The sequence below is a fragment of the Protopterus annectens genome, chromosome 8.part1 (genome assembly GCF_019279795.1).
Source record: "Protopterus annectens isolate FY-2018-M chromosome 8.part1, PAN1.0, whole genome shotgun sequence".
Taxonomy (NCBI): Eukaryota; Metazoa; Chordata; order Ceratodontiformes; family Protopteridae; genus Protopterus; species Protopterus annectens.
In genome coordinates this window covers 306115202-306142701 of record NC_056742.1, presented here as the reverse complement: position 1 = coordinate 306142701, position 27500 = coordinate 306115202, and the positions used below count along the sequence as shown (strand labels likewise).

The following is a 27500-nucleotide window of genomic DNA, read 5'->3' as shown; positions in this document are numbered from 1 at the left end:
ATCAAAACAGGTGGGAGCCTGGGAAATACATTAGTGGACTGTCTTATTATTTACATGGAAAAATCGATAAGTTAGCACATTTTCTATATGCAAACGTTGGGATACTATTGGCTTGGGCATTTGTCGGTGCCACAGACTATGAGTATTGATTCTGGGAAACTGGACACCCTCCACATTTGATTATCTGTTTCTTTTATTAGATTATATAACAGAATGGTTAGGGCACTTGGAGTATTAGGATAGTTATTCTTTGCTAATAAATATTAAACAGCACAAACACTCATTGTGTTTCTATGGACAATTTATTTTATTTGTGATGATAGGGGGTACTGCCAGCCATGCCAGGGTGAAGTAGGGTAGTGGATGTGTAACATATGCCAGCACAGCTAGCTGGAATTTTCTAAAGAATTATATGTCATTTGTATATCAAATTGATTTGTACAGATGTGTTGAAAATGTGTTTGTAAAGCTGCTTGTATTAAAAATGTATCAACAGTGGGTCCTGACTGTATTGTAACTGAATTAAATGTGTCTGTTTTAACAGAGGATACTGGAAGAGAAGAGGTTAGTCTCAGTCACAGATAACTTTGAAAAATAGTTAAAATTAAATTAGGCCTTTAAGATTGTATCTTACAGTTCTGGACAGTTCTGGTTGCAGCCAGAGACAAAATGTCTTGGAAACCAAGTATTAGGAAGCCTTCTTTATTGTCTCTAGGAGGGAGCTAATTGCTACTCTGGAAAGGTAGAGGTCTGAAATTGTTTTATGACTTCCAGGAGCTGCAGCAGATCTGAGCAAAGCTCTATCTGTGTGTATGATAACACATAGGTGCTAGGGGATAGGGCAATGGCAGTGTTATTATATACTGATTTGTGTTGGGTGAGGCTGAAGTACAACAGGGTCGGCTTGTGTATACTTGGTTATTACAATAAGATACATCTGCACTTTAAAGGGCAGTCTTTTTCTTTATTTCAAGGAAAGGACTTTTCAGCTCTATGGTGTCCCAGTCTGTAGAATGCTGACACCAGGAAATAAGGCATTGCCTCTGTTGCATGCATTTGTTGAGGAGATGGTAGAAGGCATCCTATTACTATAGTTTATGGTGACAATAGGATTGCACTTCCACAACTTAGATCAGTTTGTTTTTAGCATGTTAACTTAAAATAAGCTAAGTACAATTAGTGACATGGCTGGTACTTTCAGGAAATGAATTTTCCCAATAGACTGACTAATGTCTTTCAAGAGTGTTTCCTCCTTGGATGAAATGCCTAGTAACTATGAGCCTGTTGCTGGTTTGCCAGTCATTCTCTATTGCATTATCACCAGCACACCAACATTTTTTAATGTAAAGTAAGCAATTTGTTCTTCAAAGGCAGCAGGCACTGAATTTATAGATGAAGCACTGAAATGCAAAGTTGTTAGCCAGCAGCAACCTCTTCATTAGTTATTGTTATCTTTAGTGTGGAATTATCCATATGACTTTTACTTCTTCAGAGATTGTGCATAAAGGCTGATATTGGTGGATTATAATGTCAACAGTTTGAGTGGCCTTTTATGGATGAAATGTTTTGAAGCAGGTAGTTTTGTCATTAATGGTTCACATGTTTTGTTTCACTGATTACCTGAAAAAATCTTCAGAACTACACAAGTGGTAGTGTATTAAACAGGGAATATAATTTAATATCAGGAATCAGCTCATTTATGAATGATTTAGCACCAGGTTCCCTACAAATGTACAGTGCACTGCTAGAGAAAGGTGGCCCCCTTCATTCTGTGCTCTGATCAAGTGATAAGCATCGCTCCTTGCTGACCATGCAGCCGGCTATCCCTAACCAAGCAGAGATCCCCGATGCTGCAGTGTTGTTCTGTTTAGGTGAGATTCTGACTTAGAGGAATTCAGTCATAATCCCACAGATGGTAGCTTCGCACCACTGGCTTCTCTGCCAAGCACATACATCAAATGTCTGAACCAGTGGTTCCTGTCATACTGAGCAGGATTACTATCGCAACAACACATCATCAGTAGGGTAAAACTAACCTGTCTCACAATGGCTGATTCCCAGCTCACATTCCCTGTTAGTGGGTGAACAATCTAATGCTTGGTGAATTCTGCTTCACAGTGATAGGAAGACCCGACATCAAAGGATCAAAAATGAATGCTTAGCCACCACAAGCCAGTTAGCCCTGTGGTAACTTTTCTGATACCTCCTGCTTAAAACCCAAAAAGCCAGAAGGATCGTGAAGCCCCACTTTCATGGTCTGTATTCATACTGAAAATCAAGATTAAGTGAGCCTTTGCCCTTCTGCCCCATGGGAGGTTTCTGTCCTCCCTGAGCTCAGCTTAGAACACCTGCTTAACTCTTTGACAGGTATACTGCCCCAGTCAAACTTCCCACCTGACACTGTCACATTTATGCATGGTTCTAAAAATGTGTGCACAGGGCCCATGGTTTGAAAACAGTCCACAAATACACTAACTCTGCCACTGGCCGGATGCATTTTCTATGAATGTGGGTTTTAATGCAGTGTCAATGAATGTGAGTTTCAACGACAGAAAAGTTTACTGTTGCTTTAACTAAGTCTATTTTCATTGTAAGACTGTATTGTTTTGTTTAGCAAATGGCCATCAGTATTTGTGCTACAACATTTGAACTAAGAGTTTTAAATTAAATTTAAATATTTGTAATAATTTTTTATATAAATTATTGAGACTGTATGCATTTGAAAGGATATTATGAGGGTATGAATCTTGAAACAAAGGTTTGTATAAATGGTTAAACATTCTGAAATATTTGCAATTTTGTTAAAACATGTTAAAACATGTAAATGTACCCAGGTCATCTGAACGTTTTAAGATGATATAATATTTATGCAGACAGGGACTGCATGATCTGCTAGCTTTCAATAGTGAAGTATACATATGTAAATATGTTTATTTTTACAAATAATCACAGTGTTGACTTTATTATACTATTTTGAAACTTGTTATGATTTTGATATTGTTGAACATTCTGATGAGACTGTTATAACTTGTTCCCTTAGTCCTGGATATGTTATTTTTGATGTCTAAACATATGTGTACTTTTAGTGCAAATAGAAGATGTGGAAGTAAAGGCAATAGAAATTGTTTTGGTCCACATAATGGTACAGGAATGTGGACCACATATTTTTGTATCCTGGCCTATGGATGACCAGGCTTTACTTTTTAACCTTTTGTTGGGCTTTTGAACATTTACGTGGACATTCATTATGCCATGGACTTTAGTACTAAAGGTGTTATAAAATGTTTATTTAAACATATTAAATTATGTCAAAAAACATTACATGTGAATTATTTAACACTGGTACAATGTTCACACTGTTTAATTTCTCCAATTGTTTTTGGTTTCTAATACTGTGATGGGAATGGACCCCATTCCTGAGTCAGGTTACAATTAGATTTCATGAAAATAGTATTGTTTCAGTCTTGATGTTAGCCAAACGTGTTCTCCTTAGCACCTGCAATGTACCCAGAATACCTCCTTCTGCAGTGCATACAGAGTCACATGTATTGATAGTATATTTAAGTACGATTGTAAATTTGTTTTTATTAGTTATGTCACCCCTACTACTACTATTAGAACACATCTTGGTACTTTATTACTTTGTTCCTCTCCATACATAAGGCACTGCTATCACTAGCTATAGAAATTTCAAGGATCAGTGCTACTTTTGTCTTTTTTCTTGAACTACTATATCTATTTGTCTTGTATCGTTTTTTGAAGTGTTGGTAATGGGTGATCCCATGTGATATAAATGTCCTCATTCTATATAATGCTTTATGATTCACGTTTTCAATGCTTCTCAGTTACTTCTATATTGCAGTATTTGCACAATTCCCAATGTAATAGTTTTGCCAAATTATTGTGTCTTTCTGTATACAAACCCTCAGCCATCAGCGTAGCACATCCAGTAATGAGATGTGTTACTGTTTCCAATTCTGTTTTACAGAACCTATGTTTGTTTGTTTCTCCCATTTGTTCTATAGACTTTGTGAAATAACGTGTATGTAGTCCACTACCTTGGGCACTCATCATTAGCTTTCATCTCTTGGTTTCAGTTCACCTGTTCTTAGTCATTCCTGTATCAAGTCTTGATCAACATGAGGTTTTTCCACAAGTTTACTATATCTGCCACTATATTTAGGGACTTTACAATTTTCTTTCCTTCTCATCTAATCCCTTTGATTATATGATTTCTTTTGTTTTTTGTTTTTTTGTCAGAGTCAGTTGTTGTCTAATTTTTGTCTATGCCTGGTTTGATTTCCTTTCCTACTTTGTTCCAAAATGCTTTTGCTAAACTAAGTAAAGATGTAATGTTAGAGTCGTCTCTTCATGCTTTAGAACTTTCACTATCTTTGGATCTGATAAGGTCAGCAAATATGTATGCAGTCCCATAACTGCAGCTCTATAAATGTATAATCAATTTCAGGAAGGCCCATACTGTCTTCAGAACGATGGATATATAATCTTTGTATGCACTGTGTTGATATGTCATTTGATAAACATGAAGTATTTTTTTTTTATTTCTTGTCTAACTGGTTCAGTGCTTTTTGTGACCAATTAATCATACCAATGCTGTAAGTTAGAACAGGATGAGCAAATTGATTTATAGCTTGGACTTTATTCATAGAAGTCAAAGCAGTTTTCATTATTAGCTTTAGTCTCATGAAGTATTCCTTACTGAGCTTTATTCTCATTTTGTTCTTTTTAATGTTGACCCTTCATCTATTTCCAAGTATTTATGCACTCCATTCTGATGAACTTCCTTTACATTGCATTCCTATCGTAGGTTGATATTTTCCTGGTACTGCAGTTTTCCTTTTATAAATGTCACATTTTAAAGACCAAATGTCATTCTTACATCATCTGAGAAGGTTCTATCTAACCAATTGTGGTTGTGCTTCCAGACTTGTCTGATGAGATATACAATTTTAAATCATCCAGAAAAAGTAGATGAGATGTCCTTAGACATGATTGGTTTTTAGGAGTTAAAGTAGCCTAACTTATTAAGTAAACATATAAATAGCTGAATGGCAAGACAAAACAACAGTGGTGATTAAGGATCACCCTGGAATATCCCCCTTTAAGTATATATCTCAAAGATAATAATTTTCCCTTTGCAAAGTGGTTTGCCACTGTTTCAAAGTCATTGTGATATGATTGATCACTGTAGATTATATCTACAAGCATTTAATTATCCATGAGTGTGGGATGCTGTCAAATGCTTTTTTGTAATTTCTCCACAATGTGCTTAACCTTCCCATTTTTACAACTCTCTATTACAGCTTTGTTTTGCAACAGGGATCCTTTGCTCTGTATTCATCCATCCATCCACAACCCATTTTTCCCATTTATCCATATGGGTTCTGGGTGTCACATCAACATCTCAGCCAGTGTTCATACAACCAGGAGGCTAACAATAAGACTTTCTCATGTGATCCATTTGTTCTATTGCTACAACCCAAATCTGTTTCTAAATGAATATAAACTCTGTCTGCATCAGTACCAGTATATAATTTGTATATTGTCAGAAAGCAAGTCATAGGTCTTATAGCTCTTATTATGGCTTACAGGTTCACTCTTAAGGAGGTCTATAATTTTTCCTTTTGTTAGCCAAGCCAGTGTCTGTTCAGAATGATCATATAAGTCAGGGGTGGCAAATGCTACAGGACTGCAGAACTGCAGCCCCCCTCACCTGTAAAAAGAAGAAAAACAAAACAAACCACAAGTCCTGGAACTCTGCACATGCATGCTTGGAGTTCCTGGAACTCACAGAACTCCAGACTGCTATGTCAACAGTCCAGATAGGGGGAAAGGCATCTCTGTCCTGCAGATGCTCAGAAGTCTATGTGGTGACGACCACATAGAACAGAAGAACTCCGGACTGCATCGTCTGCAGGCTGGTGCCTACTCTCACGGTGAAACTAGCTGGGAGGACAGTTGAGCCTTCTCTTCTTGTGAGGAAACCAGCCGTTAGCTTGCACAGGACAGGACTGAGGATACTGGAACACTGAATTGGACATTCAGGTACTGTGTGTAGCCATTAGCTTTGAATGGGACTGGTGTGTGTGTGTGTGTGTGTGTGTGTGTGTGTGTGTGTGTGTGTGTGTGTGTGTGTGTGTGTGTGTGTGTGTGTGTCTGTCTGTGTGTAAAATGCTCCAGTTGCTATATACTGGTAGCTAGAGAGAACACATAGTGGTGGGTAGAGAGTACCTCAGGCTTGCATGCTGTACCTTGGATACAGGTGGCAATGGCCTGAAATCCCTACCCACCACCATTTGTAAAACAATTGCAGATTTTTGCCTCATATTTGTTCTGTTCTGTTCCTCATAAAATCTGTGGTTTCTGCATTTTTGTTTCCTTACACAGTCAGTAGTGCAGTGGTGCAGTGGTAGCCTTGTTTCCTGACAGGTACAGGTTTTCTGGTTTGATTCTTGGCTGGGGTGCCTTCTGTGTGGAGTCTGCATGTCCTCCCATCTTACAGAGACATGTGTTTGGAGTGTTTCTCCCTGGGCCTCTGCTGAAAATTGGCTTTTGTTCCAAGTCGGACTTTCCTGGTTAACAAATGTTAAATAAATAAAAATGACAGGCATTTGAATTTCAGACTTCATATTCTTCAAAAAGTACATGATAACACAAAACCTTTTATTCTAGCAATTTTCTAAGTTTAATAGATGGATATTTGAAATTTGTCTCTATGTTTGGGACTGTATTCCCCCATTATTGGCTTTGTCCAGGTGTTTTTTGCTAAGAGGTTAAGAGCTATGATGAGAACTGAATTCACTGAATATGTTTGTGGGCTGTATTCTCCAATTACTGGCTTTGTCCAGGTGTTTTTTGCTAAGAGGTTAAGAGCTATGATGAGAACTGAATTCACTGAATATGTTTGTGGGCTGTATTCTCCCATTATTGGCTTTGTTCAGGTGTTTTGTGATAAGAGGTTGACAGCTATGGTGAGAACTGAATTCACAAAATGGTAGCCATTTAGTTTCTGTCTTCCTCTTTTTCACAAAACAGTTGATTTGGCATAGTGGTATGTTGCTCTGACTGTTTTGCACAGGGTCCTGGGTTCAATACTTGGCAGTGAAATGTGTGGTGGCAACACAGCATTTTATTATAGCAACTGTCCAACATTATGCAAGCAATGTTTAAAATGTGTCCATGGTTTTTGGGCTTTTGTCCTCTCCAATAAATTTTGGCTTTTTCTAGATTTCTTGTGCTGCAAAGTTCAGAGGTTCAGCTGAGTGTTGAGTAGATTTTACAAGGAGCTGAGAGCTGCAGGGGAACAAAAGTTTGGGTCTATATTACATTGACGAACAGTTAAATGTTCGAATCTCTAAAGGTTGACCTTTAGAGATCGAACAGTTAAATGTTCAAATATGTTTAAAAATTAAAGTGAAAAAAAAACTGAAGGGTTTAAGCAGGGGGACAAGCCTGGCTGCACCCCCCACATCCCCTGCTACTTAAATATACCAACTCCAAGATCACGCTACAGTGTAGGGAGTGGGCTTGCCCCCCTGCTAAAACCCTTTACTTTTTTTTAAAATTTGTTTTCTTACATTTTCGAACGTTTAACTGTTCGATCTCTAAAGGTCGACCTTTAGAGATTCGAACATTTAAGCATTCGTTGATGTAATATAGACCCCCAAAAGTTTAGTGCTGCTTATGCTGAGTCTGCTTGCATTGTTAATAGCACAACAGGTAATGTACTTGTTTTTGATGCAGAAGGCTGTGGGTTCTACTCCCACAGTAGGTAGATGTATTGCTGATACTGTACTGTGTTGTAAAGGGGGTGGATGCTGAAGTCCTTTTTGGCAAAGATACCTAGTAACTATGAACCTGTTATCAGTTTGTCATCCATTCCCTATTGCAATATTACTAGCTTATCATTTTTTTAATACAGCATAGGTAATTTATTCCTTAAGGGCAACAGGCACTTTATTTGTAGATGAAACAATGACATGTACAATTGTTTGCTAGCAGCAACCTCTTCATTAGTTACAGATTTCTTTAATGTGGAATTATTTAGATGCCTTTTACTTCTTCAGAGATTGTGCATATTTACTGATACTGGTGGACTGTAGAAGTTTGAGTAGACTTTTATGATGGAAATGTTCTGAATTGGGCAGTATTGTCATTATTGGTGCATGCATTTTGTTTCATTGTTTACTGGAAAAATGTTCAAAACAATAAATTTAAAACTCGCTCTAACTGTACTGTATTGTACAAGGAATATAATTTAATACAATCAGAAAGGTGTATCAAAGAGCATATGTATGTTTCGTGTGCAAGGGGCCTATGATTTGAAAACAGCCCAAAGTTAATCTTTATCTGCCACTGGCAAAATATATTTTCTTTGAATGTGGGTTTCAATGCAGTTTCAATGAATGTGAGTTTCAAGGGCAGAGAAGTTTTAATGCTAAGTTTATTTTCATTGTGAGACTGCATTGCTTTGTTTAGCAGATATCTAGTGTTTGTGCTGTAAAATGCAAAAGAAAACTTTCAAATGAAATCCAAATCATCGCAGAAGTAAAGCAGTATACACATTACAGTGTTTATGGTAAATGGAGTGAAATAACCAAGGAATGGGACATTGGAATGGCTGCAGGGGGGAGGCTCCATTAGACTATGATTTTGTGAGGTGGGAAGGGCAGCAAACTCAAAGACAGCCCCAGCTGAACTATACCTCTCAAATGTCCAGGTTTTTGCAGAATGAATAGATTTTTGCTTCTTATTTTTGGTTTGTTCCTCATAAAATTTGTGGTTTTCTGGCAAATCATTTAGGAATGAAGTTACTAAATAATGACAGACATTGCGTTTCAGACGTCATAACCTTCAGAAAAATGCATGCTAAAGCAAGACCTGTTATTCTATAAACTGTCTTAAGTTTATACAAGAGCAATTTTTAGTACTGTTTGTATGTTCCCCCAATATATTTGGCCTTGTCCAGATTTCCTGCATTAAGAGGGTGAGAGGTACATGCAAATAAATTGCTTTATAGAATTAGGAATATCCAAACCTCTCAACTGTCCCCAATGTTTACTCAAACTGTAGCTTCCCCCTAATAATCCCTCTGCAAAATGGCAATTTTGGAAGAAAACGTGGAGGGCTTACAATTATAAATAACTGTAATGATCAGAGTTATAGATTACTTTTATTTCAGAAATGCAAGTCGATTCTCCTATTTTGTCAGCTGCTCAAATTAACAGTACTAATATTAAAAAGGTGTCCCTTCTTTGACATGTTCCCAGCTGTATTGTGTGGCAATTTTATATTTTTGCATCACATTTTTGGTCCATTTTTCATAAAATTGTGGTTTTCTGGCAAATTAGTGACAAATCATTAAAGATTGAAGTTAGAAAATAATGGCAGGCATTTGAGTTTCAGATTTCATACCCTTTAGAAAATTCATACTAATGCAAGACCTACTACTATTCTATTATCTTTCTAAGTTTATAAGAGCAGTATTTAAAAATTGAACTTATTTTTGGGCCTGTGTCCCACTTCTATGTATGGTTTTGTCCAGATTTCTTGCTCTGAGGTTGAGCGGTATGAGTGTCAGAGCCATCACCATCAGCCATAGACATTTCAAATTGTGACATACTTATTGCACCCCACTCCCCCATGTAGTGACTTTGGATGTGTCCGAGCAAGGTAAGGAGCAGTTATGCAGTGTAAGTGTGCAGAGTAGTCCTCCATCCAAGGTAGACACAAATACGACAGTGGCTTTTCATCTGTTCTTCATTTTGCAGAAGCAACCACAAAAACTGACATAGTCCAATACACTGACGACACAACCCTGATCTGCTCGGCTCCAAACATCCAACTCCTCCAGCAAAAAGCCCAAGAATCCTTTACAGAGATAGAAAACTGGTTAATTATACAATGACCCCCAATTAATATTCCAAAACTTGCATGCTGATTGGCCAGCGTGCCTGCTGTAAATCCCACAATATACCAAGGGAAAAAGGTCCGGTCGCCCGGACTTTTTTCAGTTGGTATTAAGTACTCAAAAATTTTTTTTAACAAATAATAAAAAGAAAAGAAAAAAACAGAGCAACAGTGACTTTCTTTTCTCCATTGCTTCCGTTTCAAAGCATTGATGTACTGGGTATGCATGGGACACAAATCCCATATGCATGCTCAGTACATCAAAACAAGGAAGCAGTGTACCACAACCAGCAGAACAGCAATGCTCTGTTATACAAATACATTATTTACAGAAAAGTATTTTTTTTCTTAAATAATGTCATTGTATAATAGCAATAACTGACTCCGTGGTTGTGGTATATTGAAATTTACCCATGGTTGGCTTTATTTAATCACTTGGGCTTCACTCTCATGATTAAACCACACCAGCCATGGGTAAATCTTTAATATACCACACCACGTCATCAGTTATTGCTTAAGTAAAGCACAACTGATATTAAACCCCAATAAATAGCAAACTTATGTTGTTTCACCAATCAAAGACCAACTTCTCCATACTCTCAACCAATAATACACTCATTACCCCAGTATCAGAAGCCAAACTCCTAGGCCTTACAATTGACCCACAACTATAATTCAGTAGACACATCTCTATTACTATCTCCAAAGTCCACAAAAAATTAGGTATACTTTATCGCTGCAAAAAGTACCTCACCTCCAAGGCTTGAACTGATATAGCCAGAACCCACCTCCTGTCCACACTACTTTACGCATCCCCCAGTACTAACAAACCTAAACAAAACCAACCTGAACAAACTCTCCACCTCCTACAACAAATTCACAAGGTTCGCAACTAATGGTAAATCCCGCTCCCACCACTGCTAATCCTTACACCTATTACATGGGCTCAAACTCTCCAATCTACTACGCTACCACCAACTCAACCTAGCCCACCAAATATTATACTATCCTGAGAAAACCCCTGCCCTGACCGGTCTCTTAAACTTCTACAACTCAAACAGACCCCTACGATCCAGTAAGAAAGCTCTGATCAATACAATCCCATGCAAAAGTAGTTCAGGCGAATCACTCTTCCCTAACAAAGTCGCAAAAATATGGAACACCCTGCCCCCTTACCTCAGACTACAAAACTGTACTTCTGTATTCAAAAACCTCCTTAAAGCATACCTCTATAGTAACTGCTTTTGTAACTGCAACCCACCCCCCTGAATCCATACCAACTGCAAGACTTCCTGCTGTTATTCCCTATGCTTCTGGTATTCACCATCTTGTTTATCTACCAATGATTACTGTACATATTGTATAAATTGCTACTACTTGGCATATGCATGGGATCATTGTTTTCTAACTACACTCGTTATGTTTACTGTATGTATCTCATCTAATATGTATAATATTCTTCCTAATCTGCTACTATAATCTCTCACTTTGTAACATCTCAACTAATCTACTTTTTAACTAAATTTACATTTTTATATTCTATTATATTTTTGTAACTAATTGTTGCCATTACTTTATTTTCTGTAATGTCTGGAGCTTTTCTCCCCAGGACTCCACTGAAAACAGACACCAGTTGTCCAGTTGGATTATCCTGGTAAACAAATGGTAAATAAATAAAATAATCTGGACATATTGGCCCATTATGCTGCAACATTACCTATGCCATGGTTGCCACTGTTTCCTGCTCCTTCTGTTGCTGTACAACTTTGAGTGGACCTTCATATGGGTCTTCTATAGAACGATCCAGAGCATCACCATGTGGCAAATCCACTTCAGATGCATCCCACTCCACCTGTCGCTCTTTCATCTGGGGACCAATTGTTCTGTCATGTTGTGACACTGACTGTGTTGGAGCTTCCACACTAAACCCTTCACTTCACAGGTAGTCAATCACTTCAATTTCTGTTTGTTTAACTTCAGCCTCACTAGTCTTCCTTTCTACACCCCCCTTGTATATTCTTGTTTTTTGTACTGTGAACCTTTTCAGATCTGGGTGCCTTTGCCTCATAGCCGGGATTAGGCACCCGCCAAACCTGCAGCTGCGGGGAACCCCCGTTATCTCACCACTTATGAGGGCCCCCACATGAAGCAGCCGCGGGTTTCTCCGTCTCTTTCACTCCTTGCTCGGCAGTTCCTGAGCATTTTTACAGCTGTATAATGCAGACGTGCGATTCTGTTTGTTCCCCCCCTGAAATCTTGCCTGTAAGCTGCACTCAAACAGGTCCGCATCAGTGAAGCAAGGGACCTGATTGGCTGCAGCAGACAGGGAGGTAAGTTCTATCTGGTGGAATCACCTAATATGCAGTTTATTTTTTCTGAATCAAACCCTTGTGTTGATTACTTCTTTTACATTAAATTAACATTTGCTTTTAACAGTAGACCACAATAATGTTATCTTCAAGCTCTGTTCTATAACCAGTATTTCTAGCTGAAACATGTTCGTGCAATGTTCATGCCAATTTAGTTAGAGACTGAGGGTAAATGCAACAACAGTTAGTCAAACTACTGATGTTGAGATTTAGGATTTTGTCTGCACTGGTATTCCAAAGATCTGATAACACATTTCTTTCTGTAAAAAATATTTATAAAATTAGGCCTAAGAAGCAGACTTCAGGTCTAACTCTGGTAGTAATTTTAATGGTCCACACAGCAGGAAGAACAGGACACATAATTCATGGATTGAAGTATTATGTGTGCATGAGTCAGCTGGAAGAGTAGTACCCCTAGAACCTCATACTCCACCTCTACACTGGGTTTAAACAGCAATTCATGCATTCATTCCTCAGTTACTATCTTACTTCAGTTTACAGTCTTATGGCAGCAGGAACCTAACCTTGCACTAAATGGGTGCAAGACAGAGAGAAACTATGCTGGATGGGATGCCAGCCCATCAGTGGGTGCAAGCACCCACTCACACATGTCATGTCCACATACAGGTAGTTTGGAGGCTCACTGATTCACCTACAGCATAATTTATGAACATAGGAAAAATTGGGTTCTCAAGAAAAGTGAAGACATTTATTATATCTACCTGATTACAAAAACAAACAAACAAAAACCAGATTATAACTCTGCTGAAGTGCAAGACAGGGATGTCTAATTGTTATGCATTTCAGGGTAACAGCACTTGATCAAAGTGGAAGTCAATACAAAGCACATTAACATAACAACATAACATGTGACTGGAACGCATTTCATCCAACAGACGGCACCTTTAGCAACAAATACCATAGAACTAAAACACATATGACAGAAACTAAATAATAGGAAAAATAAGCTAATAGTTAAATAATATGAAAACAAAAGAAAAAAAAAAACATTTCAATAAGCATACAGAAATCAAATGTGTTAAAGAAAACAAGCTGGCACTTGAATTTTTCATAGAAAAAAGTAGCCTTTACTTGTCAGATTGGGAAGAACAGACTCTGATTCAGAATTGGGCATCCATGTGAGAACAACAGATTACCATTCTACATGGCTCATCAGCACATGGCCAGTGATAAATGAAAGCTTTCTTAAGGGTAGACATTAACCAGTAGGTGAAATGCTTCAGAAAATCTCCAGCAAAGGCATACAAGTATGGGGAAATGAAAATGGATCTACATAAAAACCAGTACTACCTAAAATACTTACACTTTTGTGAAACAAATTTGCAAATCTGATGACTCTCAAATAAGATAGCAATTAAGGGTAGATTAAACACATATAACACTTTAGAAACAAACAAAAAAATTATGCCACTTAAAGAATAAGAAATCAAGAAGTCATGTCAAGAAGGGAAACTCTCAAAATGAAAACGTTCAGTTCAGTCAAGAATAGGAAGAAATGGATTTTACACGAAGAAGTAAAGATAGGTTAATGGATGGATAACAAAACTATATAAAATGAGTATGAAACATAAAAGAAACATAATGAAAACTAAGAACTGCTAAAGTAAAACCGATACCAAGTATTCAAAGAAAAAAAGGGGAATGATCAGTGTTTTCACAGAAAAAAGGACCTTGAATGAATTCTGAAAAATAGGATGGAAAAAGCCTGATTAGTGTTCCCTAGAAATCTTGGTGATCTGTGAGAACAGGTAATGCCACTAACTGTCCATGTTTAATAAGTCATGGGAGGCATTTAGGAAGGTGGAGAGCTTTTGAATGGCAAGTTTAATTCCCATTCCCAAGAGTGGGAGCAAGACTGAATCCAGAATCATTTATTTTTATCCTCATTTGCAGAGAAAATCACAGAATCAGTGCTAATGCTAAGATGTTTTGAATGTGTGGAAACCAGAACATACTAACCAAGATAGCACATGCAAAGAAAAGGTCACATCAAACAAATCTTATGGAGCTCTTAATGTAGAAATTATAGATGATAGTTCAAAAAAGCTAAACACACAAGGCATGCTTGCACACTGACATGGTATTTGACAATGCTCCTCACAAATGATTAGTGAACAAATGAGTTCTTTGGAGTGAGTTCCATAGTGTTAATGTAATACATATAATTACGGTTATCGCTAGGATACTGCAACAGTCATAACACATGGTTTATGTACTACTTTTCATTGGCTGTATAGGTGACTTTGGAGAAGATGTGGAAGGAAATGTAGGCCTGTTTTGATGATATGAAGGCATGCAGCAGAAATTGTATGCAAGAAGAGAAGACCAAATGAACTTGTGAAAAGTGAAAAGTACCATTGTGCATATTAGTGCATATACATATGGGAAACAGAACATAGGTAAAGACTGGATATTCAGAATAAAGGAAGCAACATGGAAGTAGTCTTATCAAATTAGGAGGTAGTCTTATCAAATTACCTACAGATAAGCAAGCCATTGTTGTAATTTCAAAATAAGATAAGGAAGCCATGTTTGAAACCAGCAAAGAAGACAAATTTGAAGGGGAAAACAATAAGCTGTTATCCTTCTGTACCCACAGATGGTAATGCTTTATGTACAATATTGTGTGTAGATTGTCACTTAGAGACAATATTAAGCTGTTATCCTTCTATATCTATATAAAGCAGACCTCATTCTCGTATTGTATGTAGTTTTATTAGCTTCCTGTTTGCCAGAATATAGACATGATGGAGGCAATTTGGGGAACAGTAACAAAATGAGGTACACTATGCCTGGACAGATTTTAGAAGGAAATGGATGCAAAACTCATAAGCAGTCTAACCACAGTGGTGTGCACATGAGGTTATTACAACTTTTGTTTGGGCTGAGGACAGTGTGGTCATTGATTTTTTTACTTTTCTCACAGACCTCAGAGGTATACAAAGAATGTTACAATACCTTGCGTATGGTCAGTGTGTACTGCCTAGGAGCAACAAATCTGAATAGATTATGTAGTTGTTTTTCTTTTCACTTTCCTCACAATCACACTTCAGGCATATGTGTAGGTAGCTGCTTTTGACAGTTTGGGATGAGGAGTGAGGCGGCATGCTATGTATATGTATGTCAGCACTCACTTGAAACACGACTGTGGCAGTATGAACCTCTGCTTTCATCCCAGTCTAACACCAAAGGGAACCATAGGCAGTGACTGTCTTTTTCTTGGTGGGGGGGGGGGGTGTTAAAGAGGCAGGCAGTATTCCCAGATTGGACCTATGTATCCAGACAATAAAAGGATTCTTAGTTTGTTGTGAGCTACTATTTTGTCATCTTTGAATATTAAGCATTGGGCACAACTTATGTCTTCCTTGAAAGAAAAAGAAAAGCCTGAAATTCTTTTCTTACTTGTGGTTTTTGTTTCAGACAACATTGCATTAAAAGGTTGGGAAAATGCTCTAAAATGCATCTCAGAACACCTGTAACCCTTATGGCTTCTTGGGCCCTGGCTTATCTGAGTTGTTTCCTAAATGGTTATTACTGTGCTATCTTGGTCATTTTAGGTGTGCTGAAAGGATGCAAGGAAAACCTAAGCGGAACAGCAACAATGAATTTCTTTCTTTAATCATAATTTCTGTTCAAGCCATCATTGGATGAAAAGATTATGCAAAAAGAAAAATAAAATAAAAGGCACTTTAGAGCATATAGACAGCATTTCATCTATGTCCAGACCTATACATAGAGTTGCTATTATGTATCAATTTTGTAACTAAAATGCCAGTAACTGTGAGTGTCCTCCTGTGAGATGGGTGAACATAGTGTGGTACATAGGCCTGTTGTACTGTAAGAGCATTGTAACTATAGGTTAGTCACATAACTACTCCTAAACGTTTGCAGCATGAACTAAAAGACTGCTTTGGAGGGGTAGCAGTGACAGAGTGATACTTTGACGGAAGTGCCTAGGGGGCCCCCAAACTCGACATTTGCTGTGGGCTTCCAAACTGCTAACACCAGCCCTGCTTTGCCTGTATTTTTCTTCAAATATCCTTAGAGCTGCATATTTTGTATTGATTAGTTTGGCTTTCTCCTGTGCATAAATATTGCACCACATCACATATCTTTTTCCTTGCCACATCCGTATTTCTTTTTTGTACCATTCACAGAACTCTGTTCTTTGATCTTTATATTTCCCATTTTCTGTTATTTTATCCAGGTGGCCCAATGTTTATTTGTCTATGTAATGTTTTTTGTTGTCTGCCTTATTAGCTCATTTCCTCCATTGGAACTCTCTTGAGTTTATTTTGTAATTCCCAAAGGGTGTGACCTGAGTTTTGTAAAGAAATGAAGTTATCACCTCACAGAGAGACAGGGAGAGGTTTAATAACATCATTGCTTTTCCATACATATTTTAGCTGCAATTCAATTCATGATAGTGTTTTGTGAGAGTTTAATTACATTTTTTTCATTTATAAATGAAATGAGATGCACAGCAGTTAGAAAAGAATGATTTATTTTATTTCAGGAACACACCCTGGGAGACTAGGAACACAGTAGGGATTCCTGAAACTGAGGACAATTAAATACCTTCCTTTTCATAAGGGGTCATTAACTCATGTAGGGGAATAAGCTTTGTGGATTTTACATCCTTAATAATTCATGTGCAGTCTATGTATTTTTTACTTTCTGAATTAGTGTTGTCTGTCATATGAGGATAACAATAAATACTTGATGACATGTCCCGAATGTAGACATATTTTGATGATGCAACAAGAATATAGATAAAACTATGTACGGTGCAACAAATGCATGTATTTACTCATATTTTTTTTAGAGTATACCTTTAGAATAAACATTCATTTATCTTTCAGTTCTTTCCCTGATTATACACTTAAATCTACTCTGGGTTGCAGAAAAGCGAGAGCCTTTCCTGACACTTACTGAGTGCAAGGTAAAGACAATTATTCTTGGTAGGATGGCAATCTATTGTGACACACACACACACACACACACACACACACACACACACACACACACACACACGCACACACACACACACACACACACACACACACACACACACACACACACACACACACACACACACACACACACGCACACACACCAACATAAGAAGCAAACCTATGAACAATATGGAGGACTGTCAATTCTCTTAAGGTATGACTGTTATGTGGAAAGAAATCAAAGCACCCAGAAAGAGCCCAGATAGACACCAGGAGGTCACACAGTTTCCTTAGAGAATGCACCCAAGGTAAAAACTGAACTGGAGAGCCACACACTATGAGGCGACAACTCCTAACTGCTACATGACTGTGACACCCACAGTGATTGAAGGGAATCATGTCGACTTACTGGAGGTAGTTTTAGAGATGGTAAAAAGTTTGAAAACTTTTCACTGAAACTATTGTAGTTTTAGAGATGGTAGAAATTTTGAAAACTTTTCACTGAAACTGTCATAGTTTTAGAGATGGTAAAAAGTTTGAAAACTTCTCACTGAAACTATCTTCAAAGAAGAAAAGAAAACATTGTTTTGCAGGGGAAGCAGCCCCCTTTACCTCCCCCAACTGCGAGGTCACACAAGGGTTGAGAAAAAGACAAACTCCACTTTCGGCGAAGTTAGTTTCACTGAACATAGTTTGAATGCATTACGCTCTGCAGAACTAACTTTTATCATTCCCAGTGAAACATACCAATTTCACCACTGATTTGTAGAGATGGGTGTCATGTCACCTTATTATTTGTTTCTAATTTTTCAGACTATTAACAGTAGCAAACCAGTATATGACAATGACCAGTAGCAAACCAGTATATGACAATTTTGTTTTCTTCTTTCACATTGGCAGGTTTTCTAACTTTCAAAATTTTACAATGCATGTTTTTGATGTAAACCAATGCCTCTCCTATACTATAGTCCACACCACAGTCACTACTGTAGTAAATCTGCTAAGTTGTAAACTGTTCAGCAATCTAAAATTATTTATTTTCTGACAGGAAATATGTGTGCCTGAAGAAAAAGATGCAGAACCACAATTTAAATTTAATAACAGGGGAATTCAAGCTGCACCCAGAGGACCTTCTAAAGGTAATGGTATTTGCAGTAAAAAGTCTTGGGTACTCTTAGCTTTAAAATACTACATAATCCCAAATCTAAAACTGTTTTAAGATCTCTTAAAAAAGTTGTAAAGCCTATATATCAGAAAAGTACTTCTCTATTATAATGTTCCATTTTCTACTACTGCTTAACAGAGGGATAATGAAGTTCTAGATTAAGACAGAAGGCATCCTGATAAAGGTATTATACACATTTTCACCGGAAAGAAAATATATTCATTTGTATGTGTTTAGCATTACAAATGAATATAGGTTTATGTTTATATAAAAGCATGCATATCATAATACTGAAAGCTCTACTATTAACACTAAGATCATTTTTGGTCTGCACTATGCTTTTTCCTAAAACCTGTTGAGCATAAAGTTTCTGCTTTCCTTTATTAGATATGGGAAATGACAAACAGTCAGTAGACAAGGTCAGCAAGTGTGAAAGTAATTCTGGCAACACTAACACAACTCAGGCGGCTCCAGATGTTAAAGAAAAATGCAGTCCACAAATTACAAAAGCTGCAATGAAAGAGAAAGAATCAAAGTGCATTACTGGTGGACAACAGTCAAAAAGCATACCCAGTGACAAGAAGGATGTTAAAGATATCCAGAGCAGAGAACTGAACACAGATGACTACTCCATCAACAGACTTTGTGATAACACACTGACCTCTAAAGATAAGGAAGCTAAAAGAATAAGGAGTGCACTACAGGAGAGGTCAAATGAGGCCACCATTCCACCAGTGACAGAACATGAAGATGGCATAGACTCCACATCATTACTACAGCAATGGTAATATACAGTATTTACACACACACACACACACACACACACACACACACACACACACACACACACACACATGTGCATGTATATATATGGGATCCGTACAGATCCCCAACGGCACTTTCTGCCGAAGCAGAAATCACCAAACATACATAACCAAAAGTGCTGTTCACTTTCAGTTATGTATGCTGGTTGTGCCGGTCACACTATGGTGCAGTTAAGAGAGAATTCCTTTTTCCCCACTGTAGTGCAACCTCGGAGTGAGAATATAAAAGTAGGGGGTGTGGGGGTGCAGAGGGGCTTGCCCCCCTGCATAAAAGAAGATTTAGTGTTTTTTTTTTTGAATGGACTTTAATGAAAGTGCTTTTTCGATGAAAGCACTTTAATTAAAGTGCATTCAGGTATTGCAGATTTGGACTATTGAACTTTTGTTCAATAGTCCTAGATCCATATATATATATATATATATATATATATATATATATATATATATATATATATATATATATATATATATATATATATATATATATATATATATAAACAGACACCTCTTTGTGCACAGAACCAATACCACAGGGTCTTGTGCTTGGTAAAACAACAACATTCTCATATTCTCAACTCTCTCTTAAACACTTCTTCTTCTTTTGGCTTTTTCCCACTTAGGGGTCACCACAGCAGATCACCTGTCCACTCATGATTGGCAGTGAAGTTTTACAGTGTTGAGTTGCCAGCCTGGCGCCCAACCTTCCACAGAAGGCACACACATGCATGCACGCATGCCTAGGGCCAATTTAGAGTGTCCAATCAACCTACAGCATGTCTTTGGAATGTGGGAGGAAACCGGAGCACTTGGAGGAAACCCACGCGACCACATGCAGACTCCACACAGAAGGCACCCCAGCTGAGGATCGAACTGGAGAACCTCTGATGTTGTTATATTTAGTGGATCAAAAACTTGTTTATAAAAAAAAAAGTGCTAAAGCCTCAAAGCAATTCCAGTCCTCTTAATGGAGCTGTCTAGTTACTATTGCACACAATTTCGCTACATGGTTTTACTATTGCATGGAAAATAAATACAATTATCTATTCTACGACTACTGAGAGAACTTTCTAATGTAATAAAAAGTGAAATTATGTCATACTGATCCACCCCAGTCAGACAAGAAGGAAGAAACTGCCTGTAGCAGGTTCAAACTGAAGGCGAGACTTGTTGGCAACCACTATCAGCTGCTAGGTTCCTTGTTTTTACAGGATGTTAATTACAACAGTCTCGCGACTGCTTCTTAAGTTAAAAAATCATTCAGTGAACCACAGAAGTGGCTTTAATATATAATAAAAAATGTTACTCTATGTATTATAGTATCTTACCCCTCCCAACAGAGACTGTTATGACAAGGAGGGCATTGAATTGCCCTATGTTGCAGGAATCCCCACTGTGTTACTACTCTCCCATAACATGTTTTTGAAATAAAAGAAAGCATTCTTTTCTCACTGCTATACATTGTCATGTCATGCAAATATCACTATGTATGCCTATGTAAACAAATATGTATATGTGTGTGTGTGTGTGTGTGTGTGTGTGTGTGTGTGTGTGTGTGTGTGTGTAAACATATATATGTGTGTGTAAACATATGTGTGTGTGTGTCTGTGTGTGTGTCTGTGTGTGTCTGTCTGTGTGTGTCTGTCTGTGTGTGTGTGTGTAAACATATATGTGTGTGTGTGTGTAAACATATATGTGTGTGTGTGTGTGTGTGTGTGTGTGTGTGTGTGTGTGTGTGTGTAAACATATATTTGTGTGTGTGTATGCATGTAAACATATATGTGTATGTGTAAACATATATGCGTGTCTGTAAACATATGTGTGTGTGTGTGTGTGTGTGTGTAAACATATGTGTGTGTGTGTGTGTGTAAACATATATGTGTGTGTGTGTGTGTGTGTGTGTGTGTGTAAACATATATATATATATATATGTGTGTGTGTGTGTGTGTGTGTGTGCGCGTGTGTGTGTGTCTATATGTGTATGGTTTATATATATATATATATATATATATATATATATATATATATATATATATATATATATATATATATACACACACACACACATATATATATAAATAAATATATATATATGGTACTTTTCCGTTAAACCCCTACCACGTGTCTCGCCGTGAATAAAGATGCAGCGGAGTCACTTTCTATTCACAATACTCTGTTTTAAGTTACTGGTTCTTACTCTTCGGATATTACAGAAAGTAAACCTCACAGCACCCTTTCTTAGCAGACAATTATAAATGTGCTGTGTTTTAGCAAATGGAATATACTGAATACAATTTTTTACTTTGAGTTCAGTTTGTTTCCACTGAAACAGCCAGACTGAAATTCTTTTTTACCTGAAAGGAAGTCATCCTACTTCTGTTTTAATCTGTTTCTGGTTACCTACAGTCTAAGTCTATTTAAAGTCTGTCTAAAGAACATAACATTTTCAGGCACAAGAACAGCAATGACACTCGTAATGGTGCTGAATGATATCATAAAGCACTCACAGGAAAACAAAGAGCAGTGTATACTGCAGATCTAATGCAATAATGTGAATAATGTTCACAGCAGTATAAAACAGACCTTTTTCTTATAAAATGTTAATGTAAAGAATGTTGCATAGGAATATCTGCGGTATTTACGGTGTATTTCAAAGTGTCAAATGGCTGAATTGCTGAAACCCATAGGAAGTGTGCTTTATACAGCTTATTTTAAGGGATGGCAGCAGAGATTATTTGCAAGTATGAAAGTCAGAGCGTTCACTAGCAGTAGGACCGTCACTGCAACTAGCAATTAGTTGGATTTCATTAAGGAAGGCTATTGATATACATTGTTATCTGAAAGGAGAAGAAATCTCATTACTTTATTTTCTGTCTTCTGAAGTTGCGCATCATTTCTATGTGTAATGTAATGACAAGGAGCATGGTCAAGGCATAGAGTTACTAATTCTTTAGCTTGACGATGTGTGGTAGGGGTTTAACGGAAAAGTACACCCTGTAAAGCAAAGTTCACATTTGGTTTACATTAAGCCAGCCACACTCCCTTCTCACCCCCTAACAATTCTTAAGGCCTGAGCAAATCATTGTTTTTTCCTGGTGTTATAAGCCACTCAACGAGAGCTGTCACATTTATTTACAGACGTGAATCTGATATTAAAACTGTGGCACATAGTTTATAGCCACAGTAGGAAACTTAATAAAATAATTAGATAACGGTAATTGTGGTGCTGATATGAAGCCCTGGGGAAAGGAACAGGGCAAGCCATGCCAGTATGGGTCCCAAGACGCGTGGTAGGGGTTTAACGGAAAAGTACCATATATATATATATAGGTATGTATACACACTCACATATATATATATGCCCTGAAAAATAAGTGTGATAAATATGTTTGCCAGTTTAAAAACATAGATATATTTTTTCACCTACAACGTATCTGCACCACCAAAGCATTTGTCACTACTCTCTATTCAAATACCTCCTAAGTAATCAAAAACCCTTCTCTAGCAACATGAATAACCTCAGTTAAGAAAAAAATGCACACACTACATGCAGTAAAAGTAAATGCCAAGGCCTCCCAAAATAACTACTCCACTTAAGTCACACTGCTATTTCCAAATTTCATGTTATTTTATCAAAAATATTTAAAATAGCAAAAATAAGATTAAAAAACAACCTAACTAGCCAGCAGAAAAAGGCATTAGAAGCAAAAACAAACCTGGTTTCAAATAACTGAATGAAATATGTATGAATTAACTGACTAAACTATAAAAGTAATGCAGAATTTACTACACTAGTGAAATAATTTCACAAATTTACCTGGCACTATAAAAAATGGCTGGCCACTACAGTAGAAAATTACCCACACAACAGCCCATTCATAAAAGCCTATAGAAACTGAGTAAAATCATATCCAAGCTGGAATTTAAATAAATAATATAATTACTGCATCTCTTTGAAATGAAAGAAAAACAATAATTAAAAGTAAAAAGGTTTATATGGAATACTGAGGTTTAGTTTGTATCTTGAATGTAATATCCGGTACTGTGATGTTATACAAATTAATTTTTATAACTTGTAGCTTCACCACATAGATTCATAGATTCATACGTAGGTACTAGGCTATCGGCCCAAGGGCCTAAATTAGCCTAGCCAACAAAGTTCCCTGGCTTACGCCAACCCAAGAAAGTTAATTTCCTGTGCCCCTGTCGAGCAGAGCCACAGAAGGGATCACCGGGGTGTATTTCCTATTTCCCATCCACTCATCAATATTTTTCTTGAAGAGTGTTAATGAGGAACTTTGCTTGACATAGATGGGTAGCTTGTTCCAGAGTATGGGAAGTCTCTGGGACAGGAATGTATCCCTCCAGCAAGTCCTGTTTATTGTGGTGACAAGGTTTAGGTCCCTAGAGCATGTAGCTCGGAGGGATTGGGATTTCTTTAGGTGTAGAATGTCCAACAGCTCTCTGTTTGACATAGCTTTATATGTTAGGCAGAGATTACCTTGGGGTAGGCAATATGCTACAGAGTAAAGCTTGAGTTTTTTGAGACGATCAGTGTAGGGCATCTGTTTGAGGCCAGTAATCCTCTTTGTGAGGTACGTCTGTGGCCTTTCCAGCTGCTGCAGATGTCTTGTGAGGTACATTCCAAAAGGGGTGTTGTACTCTATAATGGGTCTAATGAGTGTCGAGTAGAGGGGAACAATGACCTCTTTTTTCCTGGATGAGAACCCTTTTGTGATGAGGTGTGCCATGTAGAAGGATTTCCTGACTACTGTGGCAATGTGTTTATCAAAGGAGAGACTACTGTCCACCTGGTTCCCAAGGTCTCTTATCACCACATTTGGTGTTAAGAAGACTGCCGCCTATGTGGTAGTTCATGGGTACAGAGTTTTTACCAAAGGGGATAACAATGCACTTTTTGGCATTGAGCTTGAGGCCATGGCTCTGACACCAGGCATCTGTCTCAGTGAGGCCCTTCTGTAGGATGTCCACATCATTTGGGGACTCAACTATATCTCCTAGTTTGCAGTCATCTGTGAAATTCATTAGCCAGAGGCCTTCTGTGTTAGCCTGTACTTCAGAGAAGAAGATGCCAAACAGGAGAGGTGCCAGGACTGATGCCTGTGGTGCTCCACTTGTCACTGGTTTGAAGTCAGCTTTGGAGTCTGCAACTTTTACAGTGTGGGTTCTGTCAGTGAGCCATTTGGCAACCCATCCTGTGACATAGGGATTTATACCTAGTTTAGTGAGTTTAGCTATAATTCCAGAATGGGGGATGGTGTTGAAAGCCTTGGCGAGGTCAAGCTAGGCTGTGTGAACCACCTTACCCTCATCTACGACTTTGATGACTGCCTCAAAGAAGTTGACCAGGTTCAGGAGGCATGATCTGCCTTTCACAAATACAAACTGGGTGGGGTCCAGAGTTTTTTGGAGGTTACCAATGTCTTTGTTTATGAATTCCATAATGATACGTTCCATGGCCTTACAGACCAAGCTCGTCAGGTTAATAGGGCGATAGTTCCCAGGATCAGTGGTGGCTCCCCCTTTGTGTAGTGGGATAACTCTTGCTGTGCACCATTTAGTGGGCACAAAGCCTGATGTGAGGCTATGATTGAGCATGGTGCTTAGGTGGGGAGCCAATTCGTTCTGAAGTTCATGTAAAACGTAGCCTGGGATGTTGTCCGGTCCCATGGATGCTGTGTTTTTGGTTTTAAAGAGTGCTGCTTTTTCCTGTGAAGTTGTGATTACAGGGACTCTGCATTCATCCTGTATAGATATGGACCCTTTAGGGGGTGAGGGGGGGGTAGAGTTAGCACTGAACCTATATGCCAGGATGTTGGCAATATCAGTTGGTTCTGTAATTTTTGTGCCATTGTGCTGTAACTCAGAGCAGATCTGGGTGTTGCCATTGAGATTCCTGACATAGCTATAGAATGCTTTGTGGTTGTCCTTTGAATCAGTGGCAATCTTGTTTTCATAGCTAGCTTTGGAGGATCTTATAAGGGATCTCAGCTTCTTGCTGAGGCTGACCAGGGGGCTCCTCCACTCATGGGATTTTACTCTCTTTTGCAACAATTTCTTCCTTCTGTTGTAGAGTTTGTTTATGGCAGGGGACCACCAGATTGGCTTCATTTTTTGGAGGCTTCATTTTTTTTGTTTCTGTTTGTGATAGCACGATCCATGCACTCGTGTAATTGCTTATAGAGTGCATTTGGTAGGATTCAGCAGTTGTAACTACATTGTCCATCTGCATGGGTGTCATGAAGTTTGCCACTTTTGTCTTAAGAAGCAGGAAGTTGGCTTTGCAGAAATTTTTTTACCATGGTTTCCTTAATGGGGGGGTGGGGGCGGGATGTGGATATCTAGGGTGATTAGCTTATGGTCGGATCTGACCAACGAGGAGTTGACTTCAGGTGTGGAACACCAGTCACTCATGTTGGTAATGACTAGGTCTAGGATATTGTTGCCCCTGGTGGGGGTGTGCATAAGTTGATCCAGGGCACTGGAATTTATGAATTCCAGAAAGCACTGAGTGAAGGAGCTGGAACATGAGTAGTTTTCCCACTTAATGGTGGGGTAGTTGAAATCGTCCAATATTAGAGTGTTTCGTTGAACCCTAATATTTTCCAGTACATCAAGAAAAGAGGAGTGGGAATCCTGGGGCATGGTGGGGGATCTGTAGCAAGCTACAATTTGGATTGCAGTTTTGCCCAGAGTTAGTTGCACTTGGATAACCTCGGCTGCATTATGCTGAGTAACTAGCTTGGAGGTGTGGATATCCTTAATGAATATGGACACACCTCCACCTTTGGTGTTCCAGTCCCGGTAAGATGGCCGAAAAGTGTGGTATGAGTTATAGCCTGGTAATATAGGGGTGCTCTCTGGAGCCTTGAACCTGGTCTCAGTCACTGCACAGACATCAATGTTCTCCATTTTAAGGAGTGCCTCGAGTGAGTGCATTTTGAGATTTAGACTTCTAGCATTGAGTAGCATTACCCTTAGTTTTTGCTTGCCTGTTCCTGTTATGGTGGTGAATTTACCGTTTGAACCTTGCCTAAAAAAGGCACTATAGGAGCAGCAAGAGCCTTAGCCAGTATCCAGAATCCCAGGGGTGACAGGTGCAGGCCATCTCTGGCAAAGCATCGTGGTCTGTCAACCATGTTGTCCCAGGCAGACAGATACTGGATCCCCTTAGAATGACACCAGAAGCTTAGCCAATTGCTGAAGTCAATTATTTTGTCCTTGTACTGCGGTATCATTCTGGGTGATGGCAGGATGCTACTCAGGGCTAGGGTCATACCTGCCTGGGCTACAAGATCGGAGAGTTCTTCCGTGTCTCTTTTCATGTAGTCCAGGGAGATACGTCTCAGGTCGTTCACACCAACATGGACAATCACAGAGTCATATTTGTACTTGTTGTGGAGTGACCTGAGTTCATGGGTTATGTGGCGGATCCTGGCACCCAACAGGCAGCTGACAGTGACCTTCTCCTTGTTTAGCCTGGTGAGTGGGACATCAGTGTGCCTGACTATAGAGTCACCTATGACTAGTGTGTTGGGTACATTGTTTTGCCTTATGGGCGGTGGTTGAGTGGCACACTGAGTCTGTGGTCTATGTGTCATTTGGGTTGTGTTGGTGGTGGGAGGTTGCTTGCATTTCTGCTTTGGAGGTCTCTGTTGCTTGAGCAGATTATTATTGAGAGCCTCCGTGAATGTTTTTGTGTTTCTATGTGTGGATTTTGGTGGTGTAGGTTTAGTGGGACTGTGTGATGAGTGTGGTGTGGTGCAAGTGTTTACCTTCTCCTCTTAACTATCAAGTTCAGTCTTGATTGGAGAGAGCTTTACTTCCAGTTTGGCTATATAAGTGCATCTCTCACAGATTGTAGTGTTGGGTGGTAGGAGGAGAGGGTTGTCTGTGTACATGAGGCAATTGCTACATTGCCCCAAGATGCCCAGATTCATCAGATAAACATGAGAGAACACTGGGAGCTGCCCCTTGGACATGCCTGAATAAAAAAATATTTTCCTCTAGACAAGTGAGAAAAGTGAGCACAAGAGCTGTTTTTCTCTAAGCAAGTGAGGAAAGTAAGTACCAAAACTGTTTTCCTCTAGGTAATGAGGAAGGGTGAGTGCTGTAGTAATTTGTAGTTTATTTAGTGCTTACAACAAGTTCTGGACAAGTACTGAGCACAGATAAGCAAATTCAAGTTCTAAAACTAAGAATCTGTATCTGGATCTTG

General features: G+C 38.5%; 1 protein-coding gene across 1 annotated transcript in view; it reads left to right on the top strand.

Moving 5' to 3' along the window:
• Positions 1–27500, top strand: part of MYLK3 (myosin light chain kinase 3) — a 391843-nt gene that overhangs the window by 10557 nt on the left and 353786 nt on the right. Inside the window, exons 2-3 of the mRNA XM_044081894.1 lie at positions 18324–18414; positions 18828–19224. Coding sequence (XP_043937829.1) covers positions 18324–18414; positions 18828–19224 — 488 coding nt within the window. The remainder of the gene's footprint in view (positions 1–18323; positions 18415–18827; positions 19225–27500) is intronic.